Source organism: Nicotiana sylvestris, chromosome 5, assembly GCF_000393655.2.
Source record: "Nicotiana sylvestris chromosome 5, ASM39365v2, whole genome shotgun sequence".
Lineage (NCBI taxonomy): Eukaryota > Viridiplantae > Streptophyta > Magnoliopsida > Solanales > Solanaceae > Nicotiana > Nicotiana sylvestris.
Genome location: NC_091061.1, coordinates 152,576,049 through 152,596,766, shown reverse-complemented (window position 1 = coordinate 152,596,766; position 20,718 = coordinate 152,576,049). Strand labels below are relative to the sequence as shown.

Here is a 20,718-nt window from a genome sequence, read left to right as displayed (position 1 = left end):
CATCATAAGCCCCTTGGGCATTCGTAAAACAATAGTTCTCAGCCCGAAATATCATTTAGAAATATCATTTAAGTTTTCAAATCTTAGAAAGATGGCTGAGTTTGCAAAACAGTATTTAAAACCTTGGACTGAGATCAAATGATATGCAAAATATGCGAAAACAGTGATATCAATCCCTGAAGGATTCAAATAATTGGCAAGAAGCCCAAATGTAACAATCAAATCTAAGTAAGGATGATTCTCAATTTAGTTCAAGTAGAAAACACGGTAAAAACATCTCACGGGACGGACCAAGTCACATCCCCAATGGTGCTCTACCCCACGCCCGTTATCCGGTATGCAAGTCACCTCAATATAGCGTTACGATGTGAAATTCCGGGGTTTCAAACCCTCAGGACATCATTTACATCAATTACTCACCTCAAGACGGTCAAAGTCTAGCTCGCTATGCCCTTGCCTCTCAAATTACCCTCCTCGTGCGACGAATCTGCCCAAAATCACAACGAATATGTCGCATTATGCTAAAGAGACAATACCCAATCGAAAGCAATCGAAAAATATCAAAATTCATGAATTTGACAAAACCCGAGCCCCGGGCCCACATCTTGAAAAATCAGAAAATTAACATCACCGGATTCCTTGTCTCGCCACGAGTCTAACCATACAAATTTTACCAAAATCCGACATTGGATTGGCTTTCAAATCTTAAAAATTAATATTGAGGGAATTTTAGAAAATCATCCATTTCTCTTCAAATATCAATAATCTCAAGCCAAAAATGAAGATTTATTCATGGAATAAAATCACAAGAGAGTCAAGAATACTTACCTCAAGAATTCCCATAACTTCTCGCTCAAAATTGCCCAGAATCCGAGCTTGAAAGTCCAAAAAATGAAAGAAAATCGGACTGCTCTTTCTCTACACTGTCCAGAATTTTCGGTTACTGTTCACGCGTGTTACTGTACATGGTACTGTTCACGGGGTACTGTACACGGTACTGTCCTAAGTCCGAAATCACTCCGAGACACCTCCGAAACACTCCCGAACCCTCGGGGCTCCTAACCAAACACATACACTAACTCAACAACATCCTACGAACTTAACCGTGCGATCAAATCGTCAAAATAACGTCATATACCACGAATTAAGCTTTAAAATCCAAGAATTCTTTCAAATTTCATAAAAAAATATCAAATTTTCCATTTTGAGTCCGAAACATGTCAACGACGTCCGTTTTCAACCAAACTTTACAGAAAGTGCTTAAACCATATATAAGACCTGTACCGGACACCTAAACCAAAATACGGGCTCGATACCATCACTTTCTAATCAAATTTCATTTCCATTTTCCTTAAATATTTTCAGAAAGCAATTTTACTCAAAAATTCATTTCTCGGGCCTGGGACCTCGGAATTCGATGATTCTTGTTCCTATGAGCCCCAAATAATAATACGAACATAGACCTTCAGTCAAAACTCAATTCGGAGCTCATTTGCTCAGTTCAATACCCATTTTGCTCGTTAAACAATTAACTCATGTTTCGCGTCAAAACCCAATCGCGACTTGATGAAATTAGACCAAACTTTCCAAATCACTCCTATAATTCATTATCAAAATTACGGAAGTCTCAAAATCAAATTTTAATATCTAGAACTAAAAATGAACCTTTAGATCATTACATGCTCATAATCGAAACGCCAAAATCTTCCAAAAACTCTTCCAAAACATATCTGAGCCTCATGGGACCCTGACCAAACATGCCAACATAACTCATAACATCATTCAAACCTATTCCAATCATCAAAACACCTCAAACAACATCAAATTACCCAAAACTCATCGAATTCAAGCCTAAGTTTCCAAAAACCTCCGAAATACATTTTCGATCAAAAACCCGACCAAATGATGTCCGAATAACCTGAAATTTTGCACACACATCAGAAATGACATAACAAAGCTACAACAACTCTCAGAATTCCATTCCGACCCTCGGATCAAATACTCACCTATCAACCGGAATTCTCCAAAATACTAACTTCGCCAATTCAAGCCTAATTCTACACCGGACCTCCAAAACCACTTCCGATCACCTCCCGGAGCTAACCGAACCGTCAAAATTCACATCCGAGCCCTCTAACTCATAAGTCAATGTCCGGTTGACTTTTCCAACTTAAGCCTTCTTAAAAGAGACTAAGTGTCTCATTTCTTATCAAAACCACTCCAAACCAACTCGATCACATAAGATACGGATAATAAAGCATAAAGAAGCTGAGAATGGGAAAAACGGAGCGGTAACCTATGAGACGACGGGTCGGGTCATCACACATTTCTAGAGCCTTTTTAGCTATATGGGGTTGTAATTTTATTTTTCCATCCCCTAAAATTACTCCTAGAAAATTTATATAATTTTTGCATAGTTCCATTTTCTTTTTACTAATTATTATTCCATTGTCTACAAATAACCTAAATACTGTCTGTAGATGTCCTAAATGTTCTTTAATATCTTTACTAAATACTAATATATCATCTACATATACTAAGACAAATCTCTTATATTCTCCAAATATATTGTCTATTTTTCGTTGAAAAATTGGTGGAGCTGTCTTTAATCCAAATGGCATTACTAACCATTCGAAATGTCCTTCTGGACAAGTAAATGATGTCCATTCAATACTTTCTTCGTGCATTTTTACTTGCCAGTATCCTGATTTACAGTCAAATTTACTAAATATCTTTTTTCCTTGTATTCTATTTATTAATTCTGTTTTATCAGGTAACATATATCCATCTGTTCTAGTGTTATCATTAAGTCTTTTGTAATTTATTACCATTCTTGCTTTTCCCCTTACTATTTCGCTATGATTTCTGACCATAAAAGCTGTTAACATGTGTTTAGATGTAGATCTTCTTATTACACCCAAATTCATAAGTTCTTTAATCTGAATTTTAAAGTCTTCTAAATCTTGATTTGTAGCTTCTATTGATGCTGTTTTGATTATATATTCTGGATTAATTATATCTAATTTACACATTACTTTATTATTTTCCCAATGTTTTAAAGGTTTTTCTCCTATTATTTCTATTTCATCTAATATTTTTATTATATTATCTAAATCTTTTTCGTTTTTCATTATTCCTATTTTTTGTAGTCCTGTTTTAAAATTGTATAATTCGGTCTCTATATCTATTAAAGTATAATCTTTTTGTAATATATCTCTATCTTCATCTTCTTCTAGCATTAAGGTTTTAGATTCTTTTCGGACTTTACAGCATGTATTTTTATCTTTGCAATCTTTACAACATTCTTCTTGGTTTTCTAAGTTGTCCTGACTTGCATTTAGTCTTGTTCTTATCCTAGTTGCAGTTTTTATTGTTTGTACTGGTGTTTGTGTAAGATTTTTAAAGAATATTATTCCACCTCTACTGATTAGACAACTACCATTATTATGTAATATAAAACTTAATCCTAATACAAAGTCTACATTTATATTCAAATCTCTTACCCAAATTTTATCTACTTTATAGCTAGGTTTATAAAAATCTAAGCATGTATTTATAAAACTAATCTGTGATTTATCTATATAATGCTTATATATATTATGGGTTCCATCCATTTGCATGGCTGCAACTGGTTTGTCTAAGGTTTTTATTAGATTTGGGGGAACTATCTTTTTATTTATTATGCACCTTGTGCATCCAGAATCTACTAGAGCTAAGGTTTCTATTTCATAATCTTCTATTTTGATTCTTGCTAAAAAAATTATTGTACTTAATCTTTTATCTTCGTTACATATTAGTGCATCATAATTTTCTATACTCATTAGTTCCTTTTCTACTATTGTTATATTTTCTTTTATATCCTCTAATTTTTCTTTTCCTTTTTCCATTTTCTGTATTCTCTTTTCTAATTCATTTATTCTAGCTTCTAATGTCATTATTCTTAAGTTTATTGTAGGATCATTTGTCTCTTGATATTTTTCTTCCTTATTTATTTTAGTTTCAAAATCCTTTTCTATACATGCTATACATCCTTCTAGATAACATAGTTTACATTTAGCTCTTTTATTTCTACTAGGGTACCATTTACATATAAAACACTGGTTACTATCTAACCCTTTATTTCTTTCGAAATTATGGGTACATTCTTCTGATATGTTTAAAAATTATTTTCTTCTAAATTTAATCTTTCTAATCCTATTTCATTTATTAAATCTTCTTCTTCTGATTCTGAGGTGTCAATTTGAGTTTTTTCTTCTATTTCTACACTTACTATTGAGTATATGCTTTCATTGTCTTACGTCTATTCGTCTACATTTATTAGAGTTTCTTGAAAATCTTCTATTAACTGTGAATTCCTTGTTTTATTATTAATTCTCTTTGGACATGTATTTGCCAAATGTTCTACACTACCACAAGTAAAGCATTCTAGTTTATTTTTGTAATTTCTATCTGTTCTATATTTACTAACGTGTCTATCTTTGTCTAAATATGGCTTTCTAGCTGATGATTTTCTAAGATAATAATTTTTTCTATTATATCTTTTATTGTATTGTGGCTTATATTTTCTATATTTTTTTCTTTTGTATTCATTTTTATCATAACTCTGTGTTGTGTATACAGTTGATCTACAAAAACTCATATTGTTCTGTTTTAGTTGCTTTTGTATTTGTAGATTAGTACATTTTTCTTGTAGTACTTCCATTATATGTTGTATTTTATGTCCTATAGACCATTTTGCATGAGAATTTTGTATTACTCCTTCCCTTTTATACCATCGTTCTTCTATTTCCCTTCCTAAAACTCCTGGTAATTTGTTAAATAATTTTTACCTAAGTCCTGATCAAAAGCGTTTCCACTAATAGTACAGTAATAAAATAATCATTTAAAAACTTTTTTATATGAAACCAGCTACTTATACTGTGACGACCCGACCAGTCGTCTCATGAGTTAGCACTCCGTTTTTCCTATTTTCAGCTTCTTTATGCTTCATTGTCCGTATCTTGTGTAATAGAGTTGAGTTGGAGTGGTTTTGATAAGAAATGAGACAATTAGTCTCTTTTAAGAAGGCTTAAGTTGGAAAAGTCAACCGGGTGTTGACTTATGTGTTAGAAGGCTCGGAAGTGAGTTCCGATGGTTCGGTTAGCTTCGGGAGGTGAATTGTGACCTAGGAGCACGATCGGAATGGGTTTTGGAGTTGTAGAGAAGATTTAGGCTTGAATTGGTGAAATTGATATTTCGGCAAATTCCGGTTGATAGGCGAGATTTTGATATAGGGGTCGGAATAGAATTCCGAGAGTTGCAGTAGCTTCATTGTGTCATTTGGGATATATGTGCAAAAGTTCAGGCCATTCGGACGAGATTTGATAGACCTTTTGATCGAAAGCATAATTTAAGAGTTCTTGGAGTTCTTAGGCTTGAATCCTATGTTAAATTGGTGATTTGATGTTGTTGTGAGCGTTCCGAAGTTTTGAGCAAGTTTGAACGATGTCATAGGATTTGTTGGTGAAATTGGTTTGAAGTTCTAGGAGTTCCGGGTAGGTTCCGGGATGTTTTAGTGCAAAAATCATAGTTGTAGCAGGTCTACAGGGGTTGCAGGCCCCGGAAATCACTCACGCGGTCCGCACAAAAATAAGTGCGCCCGCGTTGAGTGCTGTGCGGACCGCACAAAAGCGGGCGCGGTAGGCGTCGCGCGAACCGCACAAAAGCGGGCGCGGTAGGCGTCGCGCGAACCGCACAAAAGCGGGCGCGGTAGGCGTCGCGCGGACCGCACAAAAACTGGTGTGGCCGCGGTCGTTTTGGTGCGGCCCGCGGTAGCTGAACCCTGAGGGGTACCTATAAATACGAGGTTTTGGGTCTTATTTAATATTTTGACCTAGAGAGCTCGGATTTTGGCGATTTTTTGAAGGTTTTTCAAGAAATTCATCGGGATAAGTGATTTTAACTCAGATTTGGCTAGAATACATGAATCTATCACTAAATTCATCATTTAATTCGTGATTTGAGATGGAATTTGGAAGAAAATTGTGAAACCTTTCAAAAATGTAAAATGATGATTTGAAGGACCAAATGGTATCGGAATTGGATAATTTTGGTATGGTTAGACTCGTGAGGGTATGAGGATTATGAAAATGTAAATTTTACCTGATTTCGAGACGTGGGCCCGGGGCTCGGGTTTTGCTAATTTCGAGATTTTTGATATTTTCGAATGTTTTCGCTTGGGCCTTTGTCTCTTAGCATATTGTGACGTATTCGTTCTAATTTTGGATAGATTCGACGCGCGTGGAGGCCAATTCGAGGAAGCAAGGGCGTCGCGAGCTAGAGAATTAGCCAGTTTGAGGTGAGTAATGGTTGTAAATGATGTCCTGAGGGTTTGTAATCCCGGATTGCACATCATAGTGCTATATTGAGCCAAGATACGCGCTGGATGATGAGCTTGGGGTCTTTCACTACTGGGGATTGTGACTTGGTCCATCCCGATTGATGACTTTACTGAATATTTGACTAAAATTCATTTGTTATCATCATGATTTGGGCTGATTGCCATATTTGGGCTTCGTGCCAACTGTTTGAACCCTTCGGGGATTTTTATCATTGTTTCCTTACTGCTTGACTTATTATTTGAACTCAGTCCTGTTGATATCTACTGTTTTACAAACTCAGCCACTTTTACTCAGATTTGAAACTTAAATGATATTTCTACCTCATGTTTTGGGCTGAGAACTACTGTTTTACTAATGCCCTAGGGGCTTATGATGATTTCTGGACTGAGTGAGGCCGAGGGCCATATGTGAGGATATGCTGAGTGATATGAGGCCGAGGGCCTGAGATACTATTTATGCCACGTGGTGGCTTGAGTGATGTGAGGATATGCTGAGTGATGATGCCACGAGGTGGCTTGATATAGCGCTTGGGCCGTAAGGGGCCCCTCCGGAGTCTGCACACCCACAGTGAGCGCGGGTACCCATGTGATTTGAAACAGTGGTAACAATGACACTGTATGATGCAACTTGGTCAGGTAACAATGGCTGACCATTATGCTGAGTGATTGTGAGGTAGCCCGAGGGGCTGATACTGTACTGAGAGTGAGCCCGAGGGCTGATACTATGTTGAGCGATTGATACTGTGCCCAAGGGGCGGATTTCTACTTGTTAATTACCTGTTAAATTACATGTTTTACTTGTTTTAAAAAGGAATATCATTTGATTTCGTCACTGATTTACTGCTTTAAATGATTTTACTGCTTGATATGGAATTGCTTTGTGCATTTACGTGTTTTCATACTTTCAGCCATTATTTGTAATTATTACTCACTGAGTCGAAGTACTCACATTACTCCCTGCACCATGTGTGCAGATTTAGGTATACCAGAGTCCGCACCTGAGCGCTGATTTCCTTCCAGGCTAGGTAGTGATTTGGAGTTACGAGGTAGCTGTTAACGTCTGCAGCCCCTTGTCTTTCTTATCCTCTATCATTTATGTTTTCTTCAGACTGTTGTATCGGATTCCGTACTTTGTAGACCTATAGCAGATTCTGTAGTAGCTCATGACTTGTGACACTCCGGTTTGGGCTGTGTCGGGATGGTTCCTACTGTTATTATCGTTAAATTCTGCAATTTATGAATATTATATTATATGTTACTACTGTTTATGATGAGTAACTATTTAAAAGAGGTGTTCCGTTTTGGTCTGGTTAGCCTTGTCTCCACGAGAGGTGCTATCACGATCGGGTTCGGGGATTGGGTCGTGACATATACTTAATTGTACTAAAATTATTAATGCATTTTTTTGTAATACTACTAATCCACTATTTGGATCTTCGCCTGTAATTAAGTGTCACGACCCCAACCTCGGTCATGATGGCGCCCAACACACTGCTAGGCAAGCCCGACCATTCAACAACATTATCCCAAATTTCTTATTCAGATTATAGATAAATATCACAGAGAATTTACTAAATCATTACATTCAAGTGTATAATTAATAATAAAATCTGCGGAAGTTCAATTAAAATACCACACCATAGCCCAATAGAATCCGGTGTCACGAATATGAGCCTCTAATACAGAATATCCACCTATTACAAGTCTGTCTAGGAAAAATGCGGAATAAAAGATAGAGATAGAGGGGAGAGATCAAGGCTGCGAACACCATGCAGCTACCTCAATACTCCCGGATACTGCTGCTCAGCTAAATAAATCCTCACTCAGCCTGTGGTGTACCTGGATCTGCACGCAAGGTGCAGGGAGTAATGTGAGTACTCTGACCCAATGAGTAATAAACATAAATAAAGGCTGAGAATAAGAAATCGTGGAAAAATACAAAGTAAACTATGACTGGCAGTTTAGAACAACAATTAGTGAAGCAACAAGTCAATTAAATCAGAGTACCAATTACTGAGACGGGTATAACAGATAAAAACAAATGCATGAGTGCAATGCAATGCATATGATGGTCCACTCTATGCATGAGTGCAATGCAATGCATATGATGGTACTCTCTAGTACCCACTGCGGCGTGCAGCTCGAGCCATCCATTTTACTTATCGTCGACGGCGCTCACTGGGGGTGTGTACAGACTCCGGAGGGGCTCCTACAGCCCAAGCGCAATATCAAGCCATCTCGTGGCATCAATCAAATCTTGGTCAGTCATTGTTACCTGACCCATTTACATCATATAGTGCCATTGTTACCATTGTTTCCAGTTCCTGCTGTGCGCGCAGCCCGAGCCACCCATAATGTTTCAAGTCACATCACACAGTGCCATTGTTACCACTGTTTTAAGTCACTGCTGCGGCACACAGCCCGAGCCACCCATAATCAGTCCAGAAAACAACATAAGCCCCATGGGCATTTATAAAAACAGTAGTTCTCAGCCCGAAATAACATTTAAAATATCATTTGAGTTTTCAAAACTTAGAAATATGGCTGAGTTTGCAAAACAATATTTAAAACCTTGGACTGAAACCAAATGATATGCAAATCATGCTAAAGCAGTAATATCAATCCCCGAAGGATTCTACAAGTCGGCACAAGGTCCCAAACATGGCATCCAGCCCAGTAAATATCAATAAAGTATGTGTATCAATCACTAGTATAGTATAAATATCACGCGGGATGGACCAAGTCACGATCCCCAATAGTAACCGACCCTGCACTCGTCATGGAGTATGTGTCACGCCTTAATATAGCATTACGATGTGAAAGTCCGGGGTTTCAAACCCTCAGAACAGCATTTACATCTATTACTCACATCTAGCCGGCCAAATACTACTCCGCGATGCCCTTTCCTTTCGTATCGATCTCCTCGCGCGTCGAATCTGGCCGAAACCACAACGAATACATCACAATAGTCTAAGGGAATATAACCCAATCAAAAAGACTCGAAAAATATCAAAAATCACAAAATTTGCAAAACCCGAGCCCCGGGCCCACGTCTTGAAATCAAAAAAATTTTACATCAAAATGTTCCTTATCTCGCCATGAGTCTATACATACCAAATTCACAAGAATCGGAGTCCATTTGACCCCTCAAATCCCAAATTTAGAAATTTCAATCTCAAGCCTTAATTTCTTATAATTTGGCTATGTTTTCATGGATTTCTAGGATGATTCTTCAATAAAATCATGTATTTAACTCATAAAACTTACCTCCAATCGATCTTAGTTGAAACTCCCTTCAATCCCCATCCAAAAGCTCTCAAAATGACTAAAAATGGTGGAGAAATGGGGTGTTTTTTGCGAATGAAATGTAAACATTCTGCCCAGAATTTTTCGGAATTACTGTTCACCCCGTGTGTACTGTTTACGGATACTGTTATGGGGTACTGTTCACGAATACTGTTACGGGGTACTGTTCACGGTACTATTCACGGATACTGTTACGGGGCGCTGTTCATGGGTACTGTTCATAACTACTATTCACAGTGCTGTAAAAAAATGCAGCAACTTTATTTTTTTCGTGCCTAAATCGATCCGTTAACCTTCCGAAATACACCCGAGGCCCCCGAGACCTCAACTAAAAGCACCAACATGTCTTAAAACATTATCCAAACTTGCTCCAATCGTCAAAACACCTCAACTAATGCCAAAATCATCAAATTATATCGAATTCAAGCCTAAGTTCTTTTAAAACTTCTAAAATACACATTCGATCAAAAACCCGACCAAACGATGTCCGAATGACCTGAAATTTTGCACACATATCCCAAATGATACAATGAAGCTACAGCAACTCTCGGAATTTCATTCCGACACCCGGATCAAAATTTCACCTATCAACCGGAATTCGCCAAAATACTAACTTCGCCAATTCAAGCCTAATTCAACACCGGACCTCCAAAATTACTTCCGGTCCTGCTCCTAAGTCACAAATCACCTCCCGGAACTAACCGAACCGTCGAAATTCACATCCGAGCCCTCTAACTCATAAGTCAACGTTTGGTTGACTTTTCCAACTTAAACCTTCTTAAAAGAGACTGAATGTCTCATTTCTTATCAAAATCGCTCCAAATAAATTCTAATGCACCCAATACCGATAATGAAACATGAGGAAGCAGAAAATGGGACGAACGAGAGAGTAACTCATGAGACGATGAGTCGGGTCGTCACATTAAGCTATGTATCTTATTTGTAAAATTATAAGGATTTGCTCCCATTGCTATCAACATTTGGAAATCTTGTGGGAATTCTGACTTATAGGCTTCCCATAAACCCTTGGTTGATTCTCCTAAGAAGGTTTCCATATATTTATGCATTGTTTCTGCATCTGTATCATTATAAGTTTTTATAAAGTCTGTCACTACGATTCCTTTCCATAGGTCTATTACTAAGTTCCACATTTGTGGATCATGAGTTGCTATATTTAGTATTTTATCTTTACTTTCTCCTTCCTGTAGTCTTATAGGTTCTTCTATAGGCATTCTTTTTCCTGATGGTTTTACATTTTCTATTTCTGTTTCTTGATCTATTCTGTAAACTCTTTTTCGAGGTACATTTCCTGTGCTAGTATCTATTGTACTTTGATAAGTTGTTCATTGGAATGGGCTTGGGCTAGAACTAGTTGATTCCATCAATTCTTTTAGGCTTATTAGGGATTCTGTTTCTGTTTCTTCATAACTATCTTGTATTTCATCAAAACTTTTATATAATATTTCTGATTTTTTCTGTATAAAATATTTTCTTTTCTATATCCCCAATTATCTGTTCTTAATTCACATTTCCTAAAATGTTTTTCTACTTTGCTTAAGGTTAACCTTCCAAGTTTACATCCTTTACATTGGAAAGTCTGATTTTTATTTTCTTTAACTAGCCTCCTTGTCTTTTCTAGTGCTATATCTACTTCAAATTTGTCTTGTATTATTTCTATGTTCATGAATTCAGTACCGGTATCGTCTGCCGTATTCTCAGTTATGTCATCTATTTTTTTTGGGTAGAATAATTGTAATCAGTAAATCTAATTGAGGTTTCTCCTTTTGAGTTTGTATACATTAAATGAGATTCTGGTTTAAATATTTTTTGTTTTGCAAAATCTTCTAAATTCCATTCTAATCCAGCATATTCTTCTGGATTTATCTTAATAGGTTTTATTAATTTTATTCCTTTATTTCCCATTACCTCGACTACATCGTCTACCTTAATTTTGAATCTTGTATTACTACTTGTTGCCATTTTTCCTATGAAACCAACACATATCAGTAAATTATTTCCATTGTTCATTTCTTCATATCCTTTAGTCTGTATTCCTATTTTAATATTTTTTTCCAAATTCTGCTAAATTTATCATGAAGTCTGGGCTGATATAAAATATTCCTCCATTATTTGTCATGTCTACTTCTGTTAAACCTAGTATGGATTTCTTTTGATCTGACCATCTGTCATCATATACTACTACTAATACTTTAGTTCCTAAGTTTTTTCTAGTTAATCCTTTTAATCCGATTACTATTAATCTCATATGCATTAAATTCTTTTTATAATTCTTTATTTGTCTTACTGGATCTGGATTAATTAAATTTAATGTTGCTACTTTACTTCCTATGGCTGATAATTGTTCTTCTCTATATTGTCTATATAATTGAGAATTATTTGAAAAATATCCTGTATTATATAATATTTTTGGATTAAGTAGCCTTAGTTGATTTTGCTGAAAAATCTGTATGTCTTTGTCTATATCTATTATTTCATCCAGTTTCTGATTTTCTTCTTGTCTTTTTCTAGTTAAGATTCTTGCTAACATATTATTACCTATTTTATTATCTAAAAAACTTATTCGTGATCTTTCTTCGTCTATTGTTCTTGACCTACCTGGAAGAAAGTCTATTTTTGTGGTTTCCTTATTTTAATTCTATCCTTTTGCGGTGTTATCTCAACTCTTTTTAATTGTTCTATTAAATCGTCTACCTTTGGGATTTCTGTTTTTATTTCTTTTTCTTTAATAATTTTATCTAGCTTTTTATTGACTTCTAAAAGTAATATTATTAAAGTATTATTTAGTTTATTTATCGTTTGATCAGCCTTTCCTTGAGGAGTATAACTAGTTAGTCCCTCTGGATTGGGTTGAATTCTTTCCGTGAGTTTTAATGCTTCTTCATATTAAACTATAAAAGTCTATAGAATAAGGGAGGGAGAGTACCGAGTAGGATTTTCACAAACATAAGTTTTTAACCGCAAATATCTTACTATTAATGTCCAATAATCGTAACAACTACACCCATCCAGAGAGCTTTGCTAGAAGCCTTACCCAAATTCTAGAAGAATTCATATTAGACATAGAATCAGGATTCTATTCTATAGTAAATCTAGCCGTACATTTTATCTATCTTAAAGAAAATAACAGAATCTGCTCAGATAAATATAGAAAACAACTATATTTATTATCTCTAATATTATCATATCATCAATCGTGTCATTTATATCACCTAAGAAGATTGTAAGATTAACAAGGCATACTATTAGACACTATTTATTAGACTTTATCTAAATCAATCCCTGATACCAATCCCTTTTTAATTATCCCTTTTTAATCTTTTTTTAATTTTTAATTTAATCTTTTTAAACTTCGAGACCAGGGTCCAAAAATATTTGGCAATTTCTTTCTCATTTATCTAGGCCTTGGTAGACAGAGATATCCGGTACCTATGTTGGTAGACTGTAGCAGGTACCTGGTGGAATAGTTGAAGTGCGTGTAAGTTGGCCCGATCATTATAAAGAAGCCGCTATTATTTTTTTATTTATTTAATGTTCTGGGCTCAATGAGAATTATTTTGTCTCATTCATGGTGTATAGGTTGTTTAGATATTCTTTGATTACATGGGTATACAAGGGCTGATATTTAGCTTCAAATTGAGTTCTAAAATTTCTGAATCCCTCCTTCCATATAAAGTACTCACACAGTCAACACAGAAGCCCTGTGAAACACATACTATATTTGCATGTCAAAATGTCATCTATGTATTTTATTTAGCATCAAAGCAACTGCGCCAATTTCATCTGATATCATGGTTTCCTGTAATAGGGATGACTCTGCTTAGATTCCCTTTTCTTCTGTTGTCTTGTAGCAATGATCTTTAGAGTGACACGGAATATGTTGAGTAATATCTAATGTTACTCATTCATAAATAACGAGAAAAATTAAGGTTATCAACTCAACTTAACAGGGAATTGGCAGCTTCTGCCTCTCGCTCCCGAAGGAGGTTGTATTATTTCTTCAGGCTCTTGATTATCCTCCGTTAATATTGATTTATATTGCTGCGGGAGAAATTTATGGTGGTAACTATCGCCTCCCAGAGCTCGCATCTCGCTTTCAGCATGTTGTTTTCAAGGTTTTTACCGGCACCTAATCATTCTGGCTGTCCAGGAAGCTCAAAGTTGATTTCTTTCACTAATAGTGTGTTTTACCTACCAAACCACAAATGTCTTATTGATGGCAGGAATTGCTGGCAATGACAGAAGAACTGAGAAGGTTTGCCAATCATGCCTCACAAACTGCAGCACTCCATTATCTCATCTCTGTCGAAAGTGATGTTTTTATTCTGTCACACTCAGGTAATACGGCAAGAGCAGTTGAGGGGCACCGCAGATTCTTAGGCCACCAAAAAACAATCACTCCTGACAGGTACTCAAGTAAATGAAAATTTCGCAGTTGCTAACGTATAGAGTTTCAGTGCTTGTGGTTTGTAAGTAAAATTTTTGGCTTGATTTTATCAATTTTAGAAGGGTGATTTTTCAATTTGCCTTTCGCCACTGCTAAGCCTGGCATTTTTCTTTATTGAGGTATTACTGTTGCCCTCACTTAGGAGTTTGTCACTTAGGAGTTAGGACACAAATCAACCATCCTTTATATTTGCTTCACAAAAGAGGCTATGTGTACCGAGGTAGAAATGGATAAAAGGCTCACCTGCAAATTAAGAGGTCTATGATAACATGAAAGTCTTCCCCATCTTGACTGGCATATTAAAAGCGTTGTTCGGAAAACAGTTTAGTATTCTTATATATAGAAGTCCTTAAAATTTTGAATTTGCGCAAGTTGGATTAAGTTTTGTGTCCTTTGCCTCTTCATCTACATATTAAAAGCAACAAAATTATCTGCTAAATTATGTAGGAATGGCTTAGTTGAAATATTTTGATAAGCTGCAAGCTGGTCAGCTTGAAGAAGCATCATTTTCACATCTTGTCAGGAATTTGCATAAGAACAAGTGTTATACATATGCAATGGATACTCACATTATGCACCTGTTCATGTAATTGTTTCTGTTGAAAGCTTTTTCTCTCTGTTTCTGTTACTTTGGTGCAAAAATAATTTTATGTTGGAGACATTTAACCTCTCACATCGATTGTACAAGAGCTTCTAAAGGGGTTCATAATTGTCAATATTGCTTCTGGGGTACCTAAATCTTCAAAATCATCTAGTTTAATACATATTCTCCTCATTTTCATTTGTCCAACTAAATGTTAGACAACTAAACGATCAATCCTAACAATGAGAGTGAACATACGTGTTTCCAATTGATTAAACACAAATTTCATAAAATTCACTAGAAAAAGGAGAATATTTAAAAATATTGTTTATTCATGTCCCCTTATTCTTCTAATTTATTACATATAATAACCCTTGTATTGCCCAACTATAGATTAGACAACTGCACGATCATATAGGAGAATGAGAACGAGCATTCTCTCTCCAATAGCATAAGTTCAGCAATGTGATTTTTTTATCTTCAGACTCTAAAGGGTACAAGGTTAGGGTCGATTTCTTCAGGCATCGACCGTTGAGGTGGGAACTTGGGAAGGAGGCTGGCAATACGCTTAGCTGTCTCAAGGTACTTTACATACTTGTAAATAAGACCTTCTTTGTTAGGGCTTCCTCCTCCGTGGTTGTTTTCTTTAGTATCATGGCAACCTAGGTTCAACCCGTGTATCATTTGTGAGCCACAAAAGTTGCAATTGTGGTCTCTCCCTATGAGAGCCTCCTTGAAAGCCTTTTTCTTGAAAGTCCAAGCACCACTCCTCCAATTGAAATGGTACAAAGGGAGGAACCTTTGTCCATAAATGGATATGAATTCTAGTGCCGCTAGAATGAACTCAAATTCTTCCTTGGACATGTAGTAAGGAAAACTGACCCTTGTCCATCCTGGCTTCACTCCACTATAGCCCTGTACATCGAGATCAACGAAAATTATAAGGTCCCCTAAAATATAATTATAGGTAATCATTCATAAAATGTGGGATCATTAACCTGGAAAAAGGCAGGTTATTTACTATAGCAGGTTAAAGTATAATGATAGTGTAAATTTCTTTTTTCATTGTCAGTATATCCAAGTTAGAAGAGAGCCTTGGAGCAACAGTAAAGTTTGTCTCTTTGTGACATATAGACCACGGATTCGAACCGTGGAATCAGCCATTGATGCTTGCATCAGAGTAGGCCGGATACATCACACCTCTTTGGGTGCGGTCCTTCACGTGACCATGCATGAACATAGAATGCCTCGTGCATCGGGCTGCCCTTTTGTCAATACATGTAAGTTAAATCTTTTATTATGGAGACTCACCATTTGAATTGCATCTTTGAAGGCAAGAGAGTGAGGTTCATCAACCTTGAGCAAGATATGTCCATAGGGTCCAGCACAAGCACACCCTCCTCTAGCTTGGATACCAAATAGGTCATTAAGCAGCTTAGCGACAAAAGGGCCGTGAAGTGGCTTATCTTTCTTGTTCCCTGTCTCTCGCCATAGGTAAAGCTCGTTGTCTTCGCCATTGATGTCACCTGATGAGGAGTAAGTTGTGGTATAGATGAGAAAAGAAAGCACAGCTTGTCTCTTGGCTGTTACATTTCCCAAAACCCATACGTTAGGATTTGGGAGAAGCCTCTCTAGTGCAAGCTCAATGTAGCCGTGCTCCATTCTTTCAATTACTTTGTGACTTATGAACTCTTTTACCCAAAATGATAGAGCTGTTCTCACTTTCTGTATGATTGGTGGTGTTCCTGCATCCTCCCTTTCTTCGATGTTCTCCACGTAGAGTGTGTCCTGGTAATTGTATATTATATCAGGAGTGTTTATAGCGCAGAATTATCATTAGAGCCAAGTAGAAAAGGAAAGAAAATTAAAACACAGAAGCTTAGACACTTAAAAAGGGAGCAGTTAAATTTGTAACGTAAAAGTCTTATGATATCTTTCTTTAATGGTTTCTTATAGTGACCAGAAAAATGTGTAGTATCAAATAGTTTACTATACCACAGAAGTTATTAATTCATTTTTCCCTTTAACTAGTCAGGATCAAATGGTTATACCTCAGGCATATTGCTTTTTTTTTTGTTACTGAAAGAAAAGAAATAACACAAGGCAAGATTCATTATTTCCTGCAAACCATAATAAAGAGAAATAGTGACGCAGTTGCATACTATTCAAAAGAGTTATTTATTCACCATAAATACGAATCACTAAACTTAAAATATATTTACATGAATTTTTTAGAATAAAGTAGAAGAGAAATACAAACTACTACTAGTAACAAATAGTTAGATAGTAAGGGGATGGAGATAGATGAGAAACCAATTTATCCTTTAAATATGCGGGTTGGTAACGGAAGAAGAGAGCATTTAATAAGAATTCGAGTTTGGTTATTGTAATTTATATCATGGTACCACTAAATCTAATAGCCTGTTTGGCCAAGCTTTTTTTTTGGGGCAAAAGTGCTTTTTTTTGTGGCACAAAGTATTTTTGGCCAAAAACTGAGGTGTTTGGCCAAGCTTTTGGAAGGAAAAAAAGTGCTTTTGAGGAGAAGCAGAAGCAGTTTTGGAGAAGCAGAAAAAGTAGTTTTTCTCCAAAAGCACTTTTCTGAAAAGCACTTTTGAGAAAAATACACTTAGAAGCAGTTTTCAAAAGCTTGGCCAAACACTAATTACTGCTCAAAAGCGCTTTTCAAATTAGTTAGCCAAACACAAACTGTTTCTCACCAAAAGCACTTTTTTAAAAAGTACTTTTGAGAAAAGCACTTCTCAAAATAAGCTGATTTTAGAAGCTTGGCCAAACGGGCAGTGCCGGCTCAAGGGCCAAGCAAATGAAGCAATGGCTTTAGGCCCCCAAAATTTTGGGGGCCCAATTTAAAATTAATATATTAATTCTATGGTAATTTCCTTTAAGAAATATTAACTATCTATGGTAAAAGATTATAAGATATGCATAAAATAGGAAACTAATTATTTTGTCAATGTGATTGATGATGACTAATACTTAATTTATATTCTAGTATTAATATTTTATTTTTTCCTCATAATAAAACTTGTATTTTATATTCTCTTTTTTCCCTCTAATTACTAAGCTATCTATTCTCTAAAAAAAAGGAATGAAAAACATGGAATAAATTTTTTATAAAAATTTATTATTCTGAAGTCCTCAAGCACTACAACAAACAAGTTAAAAAGGTTGGAATTTTATTCTATATCAAATTATAAGCTTCTAGAATCGTGTTCTATTATTCTAACTTTTTATTTTTTAGCTTTAGATTTACAATATATATATATATATATATATAGTAGCCTATTACTTTTTATTATTTATCAGAGTGCACATATGTCAACTATAAAGCATTAATCAAATTAATCAATGTGAATTTCTTTTTAAAGTTTGAGGCCTCCTAATAATGTTTGGCTTTAGGCCTCCAATATTTTGAGCCGCCTCTACGAGCTATAAGTCACGTCAATAAAAATTGTTAAAAGTACAATAGTATTGCCGTCTGAAATTCTTTTTTGACTTATTTAATTAGTCAAGCTCAATACCTAAATCAACTTTCACAAGTTTCTATTCTTTTTAGAAAGAAATTGACAAGAACCCCATGTGCCGTTTACACATCAAATAGCAGTCAAAATCATCTATCAAGCTGTTTGAATAAATTAAGCAAAGAAACCTTAAACAAATAATTCAAAATTTCATAATTGACACAAAGAAATCTAAGGTGAAAAGGACATTACGATGAAAAAGAAAGAAAAGGACAACATATTAAAGAAACTTGCCTTCTCATTGAAGGGGTTGACAAAATCAACAGTACCACCACCACAAGTAGATGGAGGTGAAGTTCTCAATCGATAGAGTGCTTTATTCATTACAAGGACTCCTGGTGTCCCTGGCCCTCCAAGAAACTTGTGGGGGCTAAGAAAAACAGCATCGTACCCATCTATTTCTCCTGATCTCATCTCTATTTTTGCATATGGACCACTGCAACATGAGAACACATGAAAAAGAATACCCAAAATTGGAAAGAAGTAGCATGATTAGGATAACAAATAGAATTCAAATTACACTACTAAAAAATCAAGTTTTAGCGACGGACAAATTCTGTAGCTAAACAGAAAAATCCGTCTCGAGCTAATGTCTTTAGCAACGGAATAACGACAAATTATCAAGAAATTCTACCAGCTACGAGCAATTTAGTGACAGACTAGCAACGGAATATAATTCGTAGCTAATTCAGGTTTTTATTGTAGTGTTATATGTACTTACTGTATAAAGATATATTTGTTGTTTTAACATGTGAAATGAGCTTAGTACCATCTAAGTGACATGATGTTGACAATGTTCAGTATATAGAAGTTAAACTCCATAATTAGCATACCTTGCAGCGAAATCAAAGCAAGCAAAAGCTCCATTTTTGTGGAGAAGACGAGCGATGGCTCTGGTATCAGAGTAAGTTCCAGTGACATTACTACAAGCTGAGAATGAACCCAACAATGGCCTATTCGTAGACTTGTAGAACTCAAGCTGAACTCTCAAAGCTTCCATATCCACAAGACCATTTTCATCCAAACCAATCTCCACAACTTCTGCTAAACTTTGTCTCCACGAAAGGATGTTAGAGTGATGCTCATAGGGGCCAACATATACTACCCATCTCTCTTTTGTTTCGTTGCGGAAGCATTTTGTGAGGACTTTTTCTCTTAGAATTGAAGGGACTGTAATTCCCATGACTTCTTGGAGCCTTTTAATGGCTGCAGTAGAACCAGAACCACAGAATATTATAGCATCTTCTTCTCCTCCACCTAAGCATTTCTTCACGTAGGCTGCTGCTTCATGCACTATTTTTGTTGTTTGGTATCCTACGTAACTGTCACTAGTATGACTGTTGCCTGTAAAAATAAAGCACAGAAGTTTACATTTAAAAAAAGGCATCCCCTGTACTAAGCTTCCGCTATGCGCGGGGTCAGGGGAAGGGCCGGACCACAAGGGTCTATTGTGCACAACCTCACCCTGCATTTCTGCAAGAGGCTGTTTCCACGGCTCGACCTCCTGGTTATATGGCAACAACTTTACCAGCTACGCCGAAGCTCCCCTTTTAGAAGTTTACGTTAAACAAGGACGTTATTAGTGATATAATTTTCAATATAGTGAAGACATCTTCCAGAGGCAGTGTGATCAGCATAAGTAAGCCTACGTTTCCCAAAGGGTGTCTCAAAATCGGCATCTTCACCGATGATCTGAGAACGTAGCCAAGAAAGTTTCTTTTCAGTAGAGTCACTCTTTGATATGTTACCTTTTTCTAGCATATGAAATGACTCAATTCTGCTCCTTAAGTCTTCATGTGAAGCAACAGAGGAAGTAGTACTAGAAACAGTAGTATACTTCTTCTTATTGTGCTCTATGCTTTGGCCTCTTAGAGTTTCTCTCAACATGAGTTGCTCGTAATCCATGTCGAAGAGCAAATGAAAGAGAATTAAATTGGAGAGAAAATAAAGGAAGATTCTTATTAGAGTTGTGATGAGAAAATTCAGTGTGTTTGAGATGATGGAAAGAGGGGGGTATTTATAGGAGAAACGAGTAGAAAATTTCAGTGGGGAAATTAGAAGGATAATTAATGATGAAGAATCTAGGGGATGTGACTTAGTATTTTTCCGAAATACTTAATTGGTATTAATACCACCTCATCCTACCAATATTTCCAATTGTCGTTTTCAAAGATTGAAGCTACGAATTTGACCAATATTTTAAATCTGTGTATTCCATTTTTTAATTTATTTAAGAAAGAATATCCTCTTTCTATATTTAAAAGTAATTTATATGTAAACTTCATATTTTAGCAAAGTTGTAACATTTTTAAGATCATAATTTAGAAGTTTAAAAGCCACATGAATGTCATAACATGTTTAAGACCGCATGTTTAGTTTCAATTTTTTCCTTCTTAATTTGTACAAATAGGTTGACACAAAGGGTGTGTTGGTATAACGGAAAATA

The 20,718-nt window shown here is 35.9% G+C and overlaps 1 protein-coding gene across 1 annotated transcript; it reads right to left on the bottom strand.

The window, feature by feature from the left end:
- Positions 1–15,045: 15,045 nt before the first annotated feature.
- LOC104215167 (uncharacterized) lies at positions 15,046–20,243 on the bottom strand. The gene is made up of 5 exons (XM_009764916.2): positions 20,021–20,243; positions 19,106–19,616; positions 18,507–18,708; positions 16,045–16,521; positions 15,046–15,648 (listed from the first exon to the last, which is right to left on the bottom strand). Exons 1-5 carry the CDS (start codon positions 20,175–20,177, stop codon positions 15,214–15,216), a joined length of 1,782 nt encoding a protein of 593 aa, XP_009763218.1. The 5' UTR covers positions 20,178–20,243; the 3' UTR covers positions 15,046–15,213.
- Between the last annotated feature and the right edge of the window lie 475 nt (positions 20,244–20,718).